Source organism: Vollenhovia emeryi, unplaced genomic scaffold (assembly GCF_000949405.1).
Source record: "Vollenhovia emeryi isolate VEMERY1.0 unplaced genomic scaffold, V.emery_V1.0 DF939125.1, whole genome shotgun sequence".
NCBI classification, from domain to species: Eukaryota; Metazoa; Arthropoda; class Insecta; order Hymenoptera; family Formicidae; genus Vollenhovia; species Vollenhovia emeryi.
The window spans coordinates 3230979-3248512 of record NW_011967241.1 but is presented as its reverse complement, the minus strand read 5'-3'; the positions used below and the strand labels follow the sequence as shown (position 1 = coordinate 3248512).

General features: G+C 46.9%; 2 protein-coding genes across 6 annotated transcripts in view; one reads left to right on the top strand and one right to left on the bottom strand.

The window, feature by feature from the left end:
- Positions 1 to 17534, top strand: part of LOC105569266 (E3 ubiquitin-protein ligase MYCBP2) — a 177670-nt gene that overhangs the window by 8775 nt on the left and 151361 nt on the right. The gene's annotated exons all lie outside the window — the stretch shown is intronic.
- Positions 360 to 17467, bottom strand: LOC105569264. Its single transcript, XM_012025596.1, has 3 exons — positions 17280 to 17467; positions 10764 to 11505; positions 360 to 4010 (listed from the first exon to the last, which is right to left on the bottom strand). The coding sequence occupies exons 2-3, from the start codon at positions 10974 to 10976 to the stop codon at positions 2643 to 2645; spliced, it is 1581 nt and encodes a 526-aa protein (XP_011880986.1). The 5' UTR covers positions 10977 to 11505; positions 17280 to 17467; the 3' UTR covers positions 360 to 2642.

Here is a 17534-nt window from a genome sequence, read left to right as displayed (position 1 = left end):
GTGAATATATAATGATGTATATAGTTTCTTTTTTATCTTGCGGAGATTGCAGTGAAATGATGTTTTATTCATTCGTAGCGTGTTACAAGTCTTAAACAAGGCCGTGGCAAATAAGTCATAAATTCGTATAAATATCTGACGTTATCCAATCACGGTGGCATATACGAATCGTTTATAGACGGTTTCTAGTCGAGTTTACGTGGCCTTTTAGTCATTGCGATCACTTTAAATTGCAAATTTAAATACGAATAACTCAAATTAAATTAATCTTGTTAATAAACGGTATACATACCTATTATTAACTGAAGGAACATTTAGCACGTCATCTCCTTGGAGAACAATCTTAACACGATTAGCAATTACTGGTATCGTCTTTATTGTACCTTCGGTCGTTCGATGCGAAACAAATAATACAGTCGGCGGCTGTCGTTATATCACAGTCTCACGATAATTACAACTATATATGATATAAACTGATTTCGTTCACCATAACTATATAATTACGCACGCATACATACCTGCGCACACAGTTTGCATACGTCGCGGCATAACTCTGTTCTTTCGATATTATTAGCGGGTTGCTAATAAAACCTACCTTGACGGAGTTGGAGTTATCGAATATAAGAGGCACAAAAAGTTTTCCGAGGCTCAATTCTCTTCTTTCGTGCGCTCGAGACGAAGCGTTGCTTACCTCCGTCTTCAAGTGCTTCGAGTGCTTGGGCCTTCTGTTCAATAAATCAATTTTATCCGTACGATATATATTACAGTTTCCGACAAGCTTTATTTTACTTCTTCCTCCGTAATCGGCGAAATGCCTTTCGTATGATTATCAAAATATTAAATCGATGTCGCAATATATGCCTCCTTTTAATTAAAGGGAAAAGGGACAGGGAAACGTTTATTTATTTCCATCGATTATGATCTAGGAGTACGTTCGCTCATAATCAAGTCTTTTAAAATGCTTTCGTTACACGCATAGGTCAAACGCGTCGAAGAATATTGCTATATGGCGGGATGTACATTCCAAGTAGGTTTTGGTTTTACAAGATCACATGTTTCGCTGAAATTCTCCAGCGTTACATTAACACACAGCAAATTTCGCGAAACAATCGTAACGTTTTCATTACCGCGGCTTACTTAAGATTAAATATAAATTATAATAACAGTAACAACAGTTTTTCTCTTGTATCGCAAAGTTTCGAAGCAAATCTCTGCTTTAAATAAATGCATTAATGAAATAACGTGATAACGAATTTATGCGCAACGCGGTTAAAAAAAAACTCACTGGTTTTACAGTCTGCCGGATTTCGCTGTTTTCGCACGACGCGGTGGCGAATTTACATTTTTCAAGGGCTCGACGCTAATGTTTCTTTTAACAAAAATTGATTGAAAACTATATAAAGATATATATTACAGTTTCTATATTTAATCAAATTAATCAACAGGCACTTAGGTCAGAAAGTATGTTTTAAAATTGACGTGATTACATTATTATAATAACTTATAACAAAGTAGTAAATTTCCAAGTTAAAAAGAGAAACTGAAAACATTTGTCGCAATTTACCAGACGACACACATGTCGTTGACTCATAAATTCGCCACCGGTATGAGGTGGGGGTGTTGTTTCTTTTATTGTTAGTGAATTCATGTTGGCTTTATTTTCGCTCTTTAACTTGTTACATTGCTATCAACCTCCTTCTCTATAAAAACGATAGTTTGGAACGATTTTGATATGAAAGCTTAACGAAGAGTTTCATCTCCATCATCTTGGCTCTTTTTTTTCCTCTTGCGTTCGAGAGATCAGAATTTTTGTGGAGTGGACACGTCAAGTATGCGTTGTGTCACCCCAGGAATGGCACAGCTGTCCGAGCGAGTGGTAGTCCCCCATGTGCTTTGGTCCTTTCGTACCGTCATTTTCGCTCGAAACGCTCACTAATGTTTCGTCGATGAACGCGCTATCGCTATCGATCAACTTAAAAGCAACAGGAGTGCGAAAGGTCGGCCCAATCGCGTATCTTACGCAAGACAGCGAATTTAGTTTTCTCTACACGAGTCACGCTCTTCTCTCACTCTCTCCTCTGCCTCCTAAGTCGCATCGCTTCGACGAGGGTCTCGCTTCATCTTCCACTCCTCTCTCTCTCTTTCCAAAGTTTAATGATAAACTTAAACTAGCTGCGTCGACCGATTACCCGAATTGGCGACTCGTTCTGGGAAAACTTTTTAATTGCCGCGACCGGTCTTTGGGTAAAAGACGGACCTTGTGGAATGAAAGGAACGCGCGGTCTGGGTAATCGACGGCCGCACGTGATATGTGAATGGAAGCTTACTGTGTTGTACTAGGAGAGACAATCGATTAAAATGAAAAGGAAAAGGAAATGGGACACAATTTTCCGGGAGCGCGTACACACTTGTGTTCTATTATACTCCAAGCGACAAGGATTCACGCAGGCGAGTAACGTCACTCCGTTGTAGGGAGCCCTCTCGCGTTCTCCGATCGTCAAAGTTTTTACGATCACTTGACTGTTCCGCGGCTCTCACAGCTTGTACACTCTGAAGCGGCTCGACGTTTCCGCCCACTCGAGTTCCTCTTCAACGGGAGCGACGGTCGTGGGCCTCCTCGTCGAGCCGCCCGGGGCGTCTCGTTACAACTCGGTCGTGAGCGGCTCGGCCTTCTCGACGATCACGTGAAACTCCGTCTCCCGGTACAGCCTGCCGTCCGGTACCACCATCGTTATCCTACTGTCGACCGGCGTGCCGGACGTCGCGGCTTCCCTGCCGATCACGCCGTTCTTCTTCGAGACCACGTCAGGTGCGTTGGTCGGCACGCTGATCCACTTTTTCCTGTTGTTCCGCCGGCGCCTTCGACAGCACCAGACGATCAAACAGATGCATATTATCAGGGCGAGGATAGCACCCACGATGATTAGGATGAACACGAGCATGGAGCCGCCGAGCGAGCAGTGACGCGTCTCGTAATCGACGAAGGTGATGGGCGCACCGTCCACCCCGCCGTCCAGACACAGGAAGCTCTCCGGTGTCTCGTTGATCGGCTCCTGGGGCTGCGACTGCGGCGGCACCAGCGAGTTTTCCCTCGCGTAGAACCGCGAGTACACGTTCGTATAGTTGAGCACATAGTTCTTCCACACGGGCAACATCTGGCAGTCGCACGGCTGCGAGATTACGAGATTGTCGAGCTCCGGCCGGAAACTCGTGCGATCGAACATGAGCGAGCCCTCCTCGAAGCTTTTGACGCTGTTATTCTTGAAGATGAGGTCGTGCGCCAGCGACGACGACGACGACGGCGGCGGCCTGGCCTCGCGATCCGCGCGTATGCCCAGAAACGCGCCCACGCTGATGCTGCCAAAGGTGTTGTTCTTGATGATGACGGCGCCGCGCGCCGTCACGTCGAAAGCCTCGCTCTCCAGGCTGTCGACGACGCAGTTCTGTATCGCCACCGTGCGCGGGCTCCTCACGATGAACGCGTTGCTCCTCACGACGCCCAGCCGCACGCCGTCCAGCAAGAACTTGTGGTAGACCTCGATGTCGTTCATCGTGCGACTGGGCGTCTGATCGCCGAACGTGCCGCCTATCACGTGCAGGTAGCCGACGTCGAACTTCTTAAAGGCCTGCGCCTCCGTCGTCTCGACGCGACAGTTCTCCAGCCGTATGTTCTCGGTGTGAATCAGATTGGCGAACGAGAAGGCACTCAGTTGGCCGATCCGCACGTTCTCGAACGCGATCGCCTCGATGTCGCCGCGGAAGACGAAGCTCGGCATCACGTCGATGCTGCTGTTCCGCACGGTGATCCGCGTGCGCGAGCTGTACGGCGACAGTTCGAAGCTCTGTCTGACCAGGGTAAGATTCGCCACGTTCGTTAGGTCCACAGATCGTAGCCCAGTCATTGAGAGTAGGCTCGAGTTGGCGAGGATCACGGACGAGCAGTTGTTGACCAGTATCCTGCTAGTGTGTGGACTCAGCCGTCTGTCCCCCTCCGTGGTTAGGATTAATTCCTGCAAATTCAAATTATCTTTCGTCAGGGCCAGCTTATTTTCCCAGTATTTATATCTTTTTAGCATTTAACTCGGGCTCTGTGTATATACAGAAAAGAGTCGGAGTGACTAAATTTCCTCCACGAATATTGCGAAGAAAGGATAAAGATTTTCCAAACCAAGATATTAAAGACACTTTTTCTCCTTTCTCTCGCCGAGAGATTAATCCTTGATATTATTAAGGGGAAAGAATATAGCAACGTTCGAGCGTAATCTGGTACAACGCAGCGTACCGAGAGGGAGGTCTCTAAATAGGGATCGAATAGCTATAATTGCAAGCAGGTCTAACTATCCTAATTATTCGCGACGTGCGCGCCCGGCCTCGCTAATTGCCGCGTATAATATCGTTATCATAATCACGGAGGGAGCTTCATTTCGCGACACGGTGGCCGCGTCCGTCGGGAGCAACGTCGCGGAGATCATCGATTTAAACGAAAGTCACGTTTTCCCTTCCTTCAGCCAGCTTTTTTTTTAACCACCCTCTCCTCGCTATCGACTGTTCGCACGCGAATTTACATCGAGCTATCGGTTCCGTTGGATTTTCCGCTCTGGCGCGTGCTAATACGTGTTTGCCCTTGCATACGAATTAGATGACTGCGCGGGATTATCCGCTCCGCGCGAACTCGTCACGTGTCGCGCACGTAAACGATGCACGTTCGATATATCGAACAGGGACCGTTCTGTTACGTCCGCGCGAATCGAAGGAAAAGCGAGGCGGATAATTTCGCGAGGCTCGCGCGCAGCGTGTACCACGTTATTGGAATGTTGCTTGCAATGTATTCGTCTGCTCATTTATTCGCGCTGCGCCGGTCGCAGCTCTCGCCGTGACGTCGGAATGTCGCCCGATAACACCTAGTGCGAGCGAACGGGTTGATCGCGATTCTCTCGCGGCTTTCATTTCTACAAAGGGAGAATGGGGGGAGAGGCGCGTCGCTCGCGGCGAACGTATGTTGCTCTCATTAATTATCTCGCTTCTCTACCTAATCAATTCGGCTTTAAACGTTGCACTCCGAGAGAGAGAGAGAAGCAGAAATGACGGTTGGTATAGTATTATCATATTAAAGTGATGTTGTATTAAAAGGAATTTTCACTAATAAATTGCTTCTTTTTTCTTCTGTAAATAAAGACGACGGATAAAACTGAAGGGCTGTACAATTGCAACGCGGAAAAAATACGCGAGGCAGAGTGTCCGTTGAATGGTAAAATTAGAGAATAGAAATTAAAAGAGCGTGACACAGGCCGATGGGAGAAAAGGGCTTTTATGCCATTCTTTTTCAGACCCTGTCGTTCTTACGCATTAATGTCTTGCTCCATTCGTCCCGTCCTGCCTCCGTACGAACTTTGGCCCTTTGTTCCCGCCTCATTGTCCGCGGCTACTTTCGGACGCACAACCTCGAGCAGAGATTATCAGCTAACGTATTGTACCCGCCTATTCCGTGCTAAGGTTCATCTTTATCCCGTTTGAGAAAATTTGCCCAGAGATGTGTGCAAAAAAATATCAAAGTTTCGGTCCTCTCGCGCGGGGAAAGCGCTCAGAAAACTGCCGGCTTTAGATCCCTACAAGTTACTACCGTCTCCGGAAAATTCCACGTTGACCTCCCGAGACGATTGCATTGAGAAATGTAATTGGCTCCTCTATCCCGTGACGGGCTTATCTATCCAACCCGCTCGACATGTCCCGCAAACATAAAATTCATAAATGGTGGGTAGGTCTTTGCGGATCGAATCATTGTCGTAACTCTGCGGGATCCCGGAGGACGTCTGAATTTTCTTTCATGAGAATTTCGCGCGTTTCGTGAGAAACGTGAGGTAAGCTCCGCGGGAACCGGAAAGTACAGGGGCGGCGGCGCCTTCTTTCGACTTCCTTGGAGCAAACGTATCTCTATTCCGCTCATATTTTCCGCTTTAGTTACGCTCGAGCGATCCCTCCACGGTTCGCAGACAGACCTTCCTTCCTCCGTCACTCTCCTGGCATTTTCACGCGTCGCATTCCTGACCTCGTGTCCCTTTTCTCGCGCCGAGCTTGCGCTTGTCGATTAATACGGGGGTGATTTCCGGTGGGAATTAAACTCGAGCGCCCGTTAGTTCGCCTCGAACTAGTTTTCCAGTTTTTTGCATGCTCGCCGTGTGACACCTCCCCGACTCCATATTCGCGGGGAAATCCGCGCCGAGGGATAATCCGCGAGAAATTGCGAGCGCTCTAACGTCGATTACGGCGGTAATCGAAAGTGCCTTTTACGTTTCTGATCGAACGTTCGAGGGTTCGCCGCCGAATAGGCAGACACTTTGCCGGATGAAAATGAAAATGAGATCGGTTTAATGGGTGGAATTAAGCTTATTGGGGGGAGACACGCGATTGTCGGATTCCACCCCGCGCGCGCGAAAGAGAGAGAGTTGAAACCGGAAGCGAAACGGCGAACGGGAAGCGGCAGAAATGGAACCGAAAGCTCTTTTATGATCCATAAAGAATTTATGCGCAACAATTCTTCCCGCGGTGACGTCGAATTCGCTCGGCGGAATCCTCGCGTTGTCTCAATTTTTCAGACTCGCGCATTCCTACGCGTGCTTAATAGTTTCCTAATGGAAAATGACCGATGCGATTAATTGCGGCCAATTATCTCGCGTATGTTGCACAATTACTAAATTATGACAAATCCGCCGCTGATACGCGATTATCGTTTTCATTTTAATTAGTACTTGGCGCGAGAGCGACAATTCGATTTCCCATTAGCGGAGATACTTAACCAAGTACTTTTACACCCGGAGCGCTTTATTAATTTTCTATCGCAATCCCGCTCGTCACTATTAACTTATAAAGCGTAATAACCGCGATATTACCGCGGGGACTGATTGTCGCTGCTTACTTAACCGTGCATTTTTATCCCGCTGCAATTTTCTCATGGATGGCACGGCACGTTCGCTCCGCCATCGTCCTTCCATTTTCCAAGTATTTTCATAACCGCGCGCGTCTTTTCCTCGGAAATGGCATCCTTACGTTTCCGACAGTATTTACGGCCGTTACTTTTACACCCCCGACCGGGACGTTCTTTTTTTTTCGTTCGTCGTTTCGTGTCTTATTCCGCCGTCTCTCTTGTTATGGCGGAGCGAGTAAGTTTAAGGTCGCGTTCGCTAAAAGGCAGCTTCAATTATTTACGTCCTCCGTCAATTATTCAACGCGCGACTAGGGACTTTGTACACAGAGGATCCCTCGGTTGTTTCCCCATTGTTAAAACAAGTTTCAAGCGTTTTTCATCATTTGTGAATTCTTTCGTTATCAGTTTTAACTCAAACTCCTTTTCGCGAAAGCAGATTTTGTTACGTATGAATTAATCACTGTCATTAACCACAAACTTGCCACCCTGAGGGACGTCTCTATCTTTCATTGTCTAGAATCTGTTTCTTTATGCATTTACCCAAAGCGTATTTTTTAACATCTTTACGAGGCGTACTTGCTGCATAATATTTTCCAATTAATTGCCAAGGTACATCTCTATTTTTCATTGTCTAAATTGTTGGCTTTTGTGTTTGCTTAAAAACACAATTCTTTTCAAGCTCTTTCTGCAAAATTATTTTCGGAAAATGCACGAATAAATTGCTCAGATACATCTCTATTTTTCATTGGACCGTTACTTTCTATATTTACTCACAATGCATTTTTCTTAAGATCTTTATTTTCTGCGAATATATTTTCGGAAGGCACATGAATTAATTGCTCTTTCATTAACACTAAATTTGACAGAAGCTTAGTATCTCATATAAAATATAGTATTACTCAAACTGCTTTTACAGGAGCTTTCTTCTAAAATATTCCTCAAGTCACATTTACGTTCTTATTCATCAACTAATTTATTAACTCGTTGGAGAAACAACGACATTTGAGAAGATAGTTCAAGTTTCAAGCTCGAATCGTATTAAAACATTAATTAATATAAAAATATTTGTTGGCATAAAAATTTTCCCTTCCGTCACACTTCCCTCGTGCTGCCCGATGTAATTGTGAGTTCGCTCCAGACGCGTGATATGTCATCGATGATGAATGGGAAGCACGTTTTCGACCAATTAGCCGCGCAACAGAAATTCAATCCCGTTTCGAGCAATTTATATGCTTTATCGTTAGCGAGAGCCACTTCTTTCTTATAATCAGCGTTATCATATCTTCCGTTCGGAGCGATAAAGTGGCTCACTTTTTGCTCGTATCTTTGCGCGAGCGCAAGGCCATCGAAACTGCCAGCGTATCAGAAATACACATGCGTACATAGATGGTTTCTCGCGACGGAAAGCTCGCTCGAGCTCGAGCTCATCTTCTTCCGGCGGTCATTTCGTCACGCGCGCGCGAATTTTACGGGTATTGTCGAATCGCCGGCAGCGTGCGGCATGCACGCTCCTCGTGCACTCGAGCGGACACAAAGAACGCTTTATCGTGGAACAATAATGACAGCGAGAGACGCTGGCGAGGACGCGCGCGTTAACATTATCTTCGTCCCGGGCACGGTGCGCAGTAAAACAACGTCGTTGCATCGCGAAATATTTGCGCGCTTGGAGCAACGTGGCCGCGATTAAATTTCCGTATCCCTCTCTCCCTCCGCGCCACGAATACGAGACTCGTTTGCGTACCAGTGCCGCGATACCGGAATTATTCCCGCGTGTGAAATTGATAAAATCTCCGAGTTTTAAATCAAATAACGCGGGGGACTTTAATTGTAGTAACAGGGCTGATTGTTTTATCTTGTCGTGTAATCGTTAAGCGCATTGCTGTATATACAATATATATGCATACACATATATATATTCCATGCAGCAGCCGTCCCTACCGCGGAGTTGCATTCATTACTTTCTTATCGTATTACTTCGTACTACCGTTCGCTTCTCTATCGCGGGGTGAGAAAAAGAGACGCGGGACGAAAAGGGCAACGCTCGCGAGTAGGAGAAAGACGGTGGAACGGGGAAAGAAAGTTTGGCCAAGTCGAATTTCAAACTCTCATCACCGCGCGAGAGAGTCTCCAAATTTATTCAATAAATTCCGGCGGTGGGAAAAGCGATAGTACTCGCGTTACCGTGTTTCTCCGCTTTACTTGGCCTCCGCTCGCGTATTCGATTCGATTTAACGAATACCGGGCGGCTTCCGGTTTCAGCGCGTCACGAAGAAAATTCTCTCGTTGCAGTGCCACCGAGAAACGCCCTTTCGAGCGACGTTCGTTTATCGCGATATCGCGTTGCGATTATGAATCATCCGCGCCTCCAGCGCGTAGCTGCACGTAGGCAGAGACGCTCCTTCCTGATCGCGCCGGTGCTCCTTTAATATCGCAGATGGCCGGAAGCGTCGGAAACGGCTCGCGTGATCATAGATCGCCGAGGGATCGCCCGCTATTTTTTTCTCCCGCTCGAACCAACAGGGTGCGTGGGGGATAAAAGCCAAACATTTACGAGAGGGTGGAGGAGGATCGCATCCATTCTACCTCGTACGCGTACGTGTCTACCTGCCTGCCTGCCTTGCCCTTCTTGCCCTACCGATTTGCGTAAACACGCTCTAATTTATGGAGGCTCCATCCCTCCGTCGCGGTTGGCACCCTCGCGATTTACGGGAACCCCCCGCGTAGTTGGGAGATTAGGCTCGTTCTGGCTGCTCTCTTTTTCTCTCTGTCTGATTCACAGTGTCTCTTCCTCGATCAGTTTATAAGCGACGATTACTTCCCGATTCTTGTTGTCGCCCCGAGCGACGTGCGCCACCTCAGACATCACCGAGATCGCGGGGAAACATTTTCTCTTGTGGTGTTTTTTTTCTATTCTACCCTCTCGGCCGCGGAAGAGATCGGGTTTTACGATTTCACCATCGCACGGAGCTACCCGCGGTACCGCCCCTTTATCTCCCCGTCGGGTAATTCGCAAATGGAATAACGTCCCTCGCGGAACAAAGGACGGGCAGACGGAGCTCCGTGTCGCATTGTCTGAGATTTTTCGTGCGATAGCGATAGACTCCGTCGCGGTTTTCGCACCAATTCGTTGTTGGGAGAAAGAGAGAAAGCGCGTGAGAACTACTTCTATCGTCGTTCGCCGGATCGTTTGAGGTGGAAAGGTGAGGAAAGATCGGAGACAGAGATCGGACGACTCTCATCCGATCGGACGTTGAAACCATTAGAATGAAAAGAACCGAGTTAACCCTAAAACTCGACCCCGAGAATCGAACGAAAGAACCGGAAAATAGATGTCTACAAAAAATGCCTTTTCGCATAAAAAAAGTCTCTCCGTGTAAAACAAAGTATGTAAAAATATGAGGACGCGGCGAGTAAAATGGAAAAAGGAGTAATTATAATTAAAGTAATAAGTACATATATATTTAACAGAATAATAATTGTTCTTTTTAAGATTTTATCCGCGCTGTATTATTCTGCCGTAATTATAAATGATATACTGAAAATGTGCAGGTATTCGGTATGCGAATAAGGATTCGAATTTCATGTTTTCGTTGGTGTTGAACAGAGTCGGGTTCCGAGTTAAAATACGACGAGCTGGAATACGAGAAGAGAAAATATACTTCCTTGTCCCGGAGAGGCGAGAGATACGCGCTTAGATCCTACGTTTCCGATAAGGGGGAACAATATTTTTTTCGGCCGCTACCTTTTCGTCGGCTTGGCGATATTCGAGCCGAGATTGAATCGAAAATCGACACTCGCGCGAATGCTTATCAAGCGATACGATTTGTCATGTCGAACCTACCTCTCCCTCCTCCTTGCAGTCGCAGGACAATCTGCCGTAGTGGTCGCAGGAACAGGGCGGATAATCGCACCTGCTTGTGGAGTTGGTCAGGACGCCCTTGAGTAAACTGCTCCAAAAGAGTCCCAAGATCGCGCTGCCCAACACATATCTCGTTGCTCTCATTTTGCGCTTCTCGCTCGCTCCTTCTTCCCCTCCTCTCTCTCCCTCTGCCATGCGCTCGGAGCGTTCCCTCTTCTTCACGCCACTTCTTCTTTATTACCAGCTGTTTTATACCAAGCCGGCGTCAGGCAATTTCACGTCGAGCCGACCGCTAGGTCGCCCCGACATGTCTGTGCTTTAAATCTGCGCCGTCGTATCCGACGCTTTCAATTTTCGCCCTGGCTTAGCGTGCGATTAAATACTGACTGGTTCGCGCTCGCGATTAATGTCGCTTGCACCACGAAAAACTATCTCGACTTGGCCGTGGCACGTGACACATGCCACGTTACGTGATTCGATCGTAATCTGCGTCCATCTCTGGATGAAACGACCGTTCGGTATAAGTATCGAGGCTCATTCGAGCCACCTCGAGTAGTCTTCTTTTACTACAACATTCGTCTCGACGCTCCGCTTCCTCGTTGGGACACCGGCACGATCCAATTTTGTTGCTGACAGCGTGCAACGTTCTCGAACATTGCGTCGCCTCATCACCAGAGTTCTTCCCCTCTTCAATCTTATTCTTCTCGAAACGATAGTCCGTCCTCTGTAAGGATAGAGAAATTAGAAAACCTTGCACTTCTCCCTCTCTTCCCTCTTTCTACCATTACATTTTTCCCTTCGTCACATTTTTCTTCTATTCATTATCAATTTACACGTCTTTTTGATGTGGGCATTCTCTCGGAGAACGTTTTTTCGACATATCCTATTTACGATTACGTCGTGAATCATTACGAGACGACTTTCCAGGTTCTTTCTATCAAATTTATCGGGAACGTTTGCGGAAATTGGTTCGCGATTTTTCCGAGAAGATACGACGATGTCGCGCAATGATATCGAACGGTAACGTTTTTGTTTCGGCTTTCAAAGTGATAACACGTTGCGTTATCATGTTCGATCGTACAGGAACGGACGAACTGTTGAAAAGTGCCACACGATACCGCTGCATCAAACGACGGCGTTGCAATATCCGATGATGATAATCCGCGATCTGCCACTCGACTACTCTCCCACTGTATACCGTTGCGTGACTAATCGTGCCTACATTCCTGCGTTATCAGAGTGCTCTCGCTCGACATGACGTGGTTCTGTTTATCGTACAAATATGTCAACTGCCGTTACTGTAAACTTTTCGCGTTAGCGTTCCGCGAACATGCTTCTCGGTTATTTACGTTGGTAATTTTGCAGTGCAACGAAAAAATCGTCTTATTAAAACTGACGTAACTTTTCGCGAGACACGCTGAAACAAAATGGAAAGAATATCTGCGTGCTGATAACTGACGGAAAAGAAATAGGAAAACACAATTTATACCAATTTTAAGAACTTGAAAACGTATTTTAATACATTTCATTACGAGTCAGCACAGCGAGCTGCGGTTTTAAGTTAATTATTTCATTACTTCTTACATTTTGGCACTAACAAATGCAACACTATTCTATCTCCAATTTAAATATAATCCGAAAATTCCACCAGCAAGTGAAACTGTTCCCGTAGACAGTCAACGAAATGTATCTTTGATATCTACATTGCTCGCTGGAATAAAGTTTGGTCTATTCGAGCAATAACAAAAAAAAAGTGAAATGGCATCAAGTGGAAGCGAGCGGGATCGATAAACGTGAAAAGAGCGTTGTGAATGAAAGGCGGTCTCACTCAAAGGATTCGAGAAGAATTTCCCTTTACGGTCGAGTCCTTCGAACGACGACCGCTCGAAATTTCTTCCGGTCCGGTTTTCAGTCTACCTCTCGGCTTTTCGCTCCACTTTCAGTAGCAACCAAGAGATACCTCACTATTAACGCGGTGCTTTTACTAAACTAATTGCTCGTTGCATTAATTAGGAGTTACAAAAAATTTATCTTAATATTAAGCTCGGCAAAACTTACGAATTAGAAGCTTTAAGCTCTTGCGATTCGTATCAATTATATTTTCGCATATGCTTTTATGAAGAGTGTGTCTCAAATCTAATTATAATTGAAAAATAACAGCTTTTACGTCGTCATTAACACATTTATTAAGTAAACGCTTACATTCTTCATAATAATATTTATATCGGTTTTTGGAATTTTGCCACGTTGTGGAATTAATTCTCGCTTCATTGCTCATCCCCGTTATCGTACGCTTCCAATGACAGAGATAATAATATCGCGTGAGAAAACTCATACATCGACCGGTAGATCATTTTTAATTAACGAATGTTCATTGTTCATCGACGATCGAGAGAGAAAGAGACAGAAAGAGGAGCAGGTGCGCGGTGATCGTTTGTGTACGATTAATTGACCGGTAGCGGGTCACACTGGGCGTCAGTTTTGCGGCAACTATAACGAAGCGAGACACAGAGGAGAAATAGAGCCAAAGAGAGAAAAAGAAACGGGAGTTCGATAACGAAATTGATGCGCTCTGGACGGAGACGAAGACTGAAACGCAAATTATTCCGAGCCGACGATGGAATGGATCCCATCTCCGCGCGCGGTACAACGATTAAACGTTTCGACCCGGCTGATTTACGCCTCGTTAATGGACATTCATATATATTCAAGTCCGAGACGCGAGATCGGGGAGGCCCGCATATTTATCGTTCCAGAAACATGCGGCTGAATGAAACGGATAGGCGCCTATCCCGTTGGTCTGTCTTGCCCTCTTCGACACGCGACACGATAAGTAAGGTACGGGGTGAGGTACGTGTAGGAGTAAATCGTTTCCGATTACGTGACTCTTCCTCTCGTTCGTAATACCACGTCGATTCACCAGCAATGTATGTGTATATATATATGTGTGTGTGTGTGTATGTATGCACGCATATATATGTGGCGAGTCGTCGACTTCTCGCGCCCCATTCGGCTGGGCGCGACTCCACCGGAATACCGTATGCGATTCCTCATGGCTGCATGCAATTTAAGGAAAGAGAGAGAGAGAGAGAGAGAGAGAGAGAGAGAGAGAGAGAGAGAGAGAGAGAGAGAGAGAGAGAGAGAGAGAAAAGGCGATGACGATCTTCCGCGAGCGGTCCATCCCCCGTTTCGAGACATTCGCCTTTATTCCTTCGTAACGTCGTCTTATCTTCCCATTCGCTTTATCGCCGCGACTTGTAAGAATTGTCCGCGCCCTCCCGGGAAAAGCGTTCGCAGACGGCGATAACGATAAACGAGGCCAGGTCGGAGGGAGAAATATAGTGGAGGAGAGGATTCAACCCTCACGGCAGCTTACGAAGATCCTCGGGGGGAATAATTTTTTCGTACTCGAGGATTAGGATTTCAGGACTGCGATCCGCCTGGTCGCGAGACAAGGGTTAATCCGGCGATGATTTGACCGGCAAAGGTTTCTCACCCCCGTGTTCTCGATAGATAAAGGCTGAGAAGAGAATGCTTGGCTCCCTTTTAATAAAATATTGTTTCGCGCATTTCTAATTCTCTTTCTCTCTCTCTTCCTGTCTGTCTTTCTCTTCGTTCAGAACATGTTTACGTTATAAATTGTACAATTTTATATGCACGGCGCGTTCACTAAATAGCGAATTGGTTAAATAGTTGAGGAGCTATACACAATCCAATAGAGTGTTTGGTCTCATTATAACGAGGAAATGGTTTCGAGTTTCATCGCGCTGGTTGTGACCCGCTTCGATCATTTACATATTAAAATGATGCGATTTGAATAAAGTCGGCCGTCATTAGAGGCGCACATGACGTGGTTGACGAATTAATGCGGTATTATAAGGGGAGAGGAGGAATACATAGCGAGAGACGGGTTATGTACATACATCGATTATTGATAAGCTCTCCCCCGGTGTCGCGTTTAGCTAATTCAACCGAAGCGCTCGAGTGTATTTCGATCGTTTGCCGCGGCCGCGTTTTAGTTGCAATTTCGGCCGTGCAACGCGGCTGCATTTTCAAGTTTTATCGAAACTCCGAGATCGCCGACCCACTTCATTGCACTTTCATTCTAGCGAGTGACGTGGCCGTTTTTTTATCCGTAATCGGAAATAGAATAGATTGGGAAATGCCAAACGATTGCATATTTCATTTCTCCGCTGATTACTCGCACGTAATAAAATTGCATTCTTTTGAAAAAAAAAATGCAGATCGCTATTGCCAATTTTCAATTTCCCCCCGTCTTAATTCGCGTTTCGTTATTAATTTCGAGTAAGTGAATTCGCTGTCGATAACTTTTATTTAGCGATAAACACGAATTGTTCAACAATGTTCTCCAGCTAGATTATTTACTCATGCACTTGGCCGCGCGTCCCTATTTTCGAATGCAGTTGTACATCTCGCGCCTCTCGTACCGGCCAAACATTTCCAATGTCGAGCCGAACGCGGAGCAGGATCGAACTGTCGGTTTTGCGCGCGTGAAAAATAAAATCACGCGTGTCAAGCGATACGGTGTGTTGTAACGGTCCGATGATTCTGTTTGAATAGAACGCAGGTTTGTACAGAGGCGCGTCTACCATGTCTCTCGCGCGCACTTGCTCATTTCCATGTTTGTTACGATAACGAATGGCGGTGATTTCGAACGCGAACGAAAAATATTGGTTTTGTTCGTTATCGATAGCACGTTTTTAATGCGACACACGAGTGATACCGGCACGGGACCGACGATAACCTACATTACGGAGAACACGCTCGACCGCCTTTTCTAAACGACACATTTTTCTTCCGTGCCTCGCCCACCACCTCCCGCCCTCGAATATTCCGTCGCGTAATCAAGACTTTTATGCTTGTCGACCTGGAAGATGAATTCTTGTTTGACGAGCAATCATACCGATTTCGCCTTGATACGATTAGAAAAATTGATATTTCAGAAATCGACTTGGGCGCATCGAGAAAGAATTGCTGAGCGAACACAATTTACATCGTGCCATTTCCCGTCTTTCTTTTGTGTCGCGCTAGTCGCAAAATTGTCAGAGATATCGTACTTTCATTTTTTCGATCGGCAAGCGATCGAAGCGTACCGTTGTCGCGTATACGAGTGCAAAGAGCAATTCCAATCAATTTTGCAACGATACATTTTGTCTCTCTTAATCGCGCGATATCTGCCAAGCTAGCAGCGGTTCGCGGTTGACGTTTTCCGTAGGGGATGCAACATCTTTCGACGTTTCCCGGTTTAATCCCGACGCGGTACATAATTCGCACCGCTGCGGCCCTGCGCCGACTCAAGTAACGTTATGCATGCAACGCAGAGAGCAACGCCGGGTGGAATGTTTAGTCTCGCGGCATTGTTTTCAATTTCGAGATAACAGTAGGCGAGAAGGGCAAAGCCCAACCGAGGGTACTTGAACATTGTTACACCGCGAGCCCTCGGAGATAGAGAGAGGGAGGGAGGTACGGGTATATAATAAATCTCTTCTTTCCGGAATTTTGTGGTGCAGTTTAGGAGAGACCCGCCTCGAAACGTCGAACGTCCGGAATTCGATGCGGTCGTCAAGGAAATTTTCGTGACGCGCATTTCTCACGACCGAGTCAATATTTTACTTGCCGCACGATAAGTTTGACGTACAGGAAGTTAATGGAAAATTTTTCCCTTGAAAAAAGAAAAAAGAGAGAGGAAAATATTTTCTCTCTCTCTCTATGCGAATTTTGTAGATGCCGCGCGTGTATCGGTAGAAATTCTGGCAATCGACGCACACACTTACGCGACAAGTGTACTCGCGTGACGCGACAATTAAGTCTTCTGGGTGGCGGCGGCGATTCTTTCGTCGAGGGCAGGAACAGGACAGGGCAGGGTTAGGGAGTGAGAAACGAGCAATTAATCGAGCCTGCAGCCGGCGCGGTTGTAAGAGATAGCGCGCCCGCACCATGCCACGTGGGAAATCAAGTATTACGTTCTCGCGATGATCCATCCGAGCGAGCCTCTCTCCCTCTCGGGCGTACGATCGCACGGAATAAACTTGGCCGTCGCGACGGCTAGACGACGTTGCTAGTCGCGGACGGTCGATCGGCGGTTCACGGTTCAATGCCGCGGCTCGACCCGCGTTTCATTTTACGACCCGGCAGACCGCCATCGCATTATTTTACGCACTCTCGGCGGCGTGTACTCCGACGCGTGATGCAGCTGCCGCGTGACGCCGATCGCGTTATGCAACACGATTGCGTCGTGAGAGATTGCGCTCGCGCATCACGTTGGCGAGATGCACAGGGTACGTCGGGGAAAAACGAAATTCATTTAAGAAACACGCTCGCGTCCTTTTGTGGCGTTCAAGGGAGAGAAAATCCTTCGCTTATTTTTCATCGCGCATCCTCGGAATTATTTTCTTTCACTCGCGCGAGCACCAACGCTCACATCGGCACCAGAACACTCCTCCATTAAGCCGATCCATGACGGCTGAAAACACTTACAACGAGATAGTAACGCGAGCGTACTGTGCGTCAGGCGGAGAGCATCGAGGTCTCTCCGTTAATCTCGCGGCACGAGCGGACCTCGCGACGCGCCGTCGTCGACGCGCGAACAGCGACTGGCCGCCTTTCGAATTCGCGGCTGGTTTGCACCTCGGCGACGGTTATCGCGCGACACGAGTATCCTCTCTCTCTCTGCTTCCCTTCTCCTACGCCGCCCGTCTCGTCCCTCCAGAGTAAAACGCATCCCCACCGAGC

Bases quoted from the DNA above. Each gene is read 5' to 3' on its own strand.
- LOC105569264 (XM_012025596.1), bottom strand. From the start codon at position 10,976: ATGGCAGAGGGAGAGAGAGGAGGGGAAGAAGGAGCGAGCGAGAAGCGC. The intron at 4,011-10,763 runs GTAGGTTCGACA...TTGAATTTGCAG, and splicing joins ACTGCAAGGAGGAGGGAGAG to GAATTAATCCTAACCACGGA.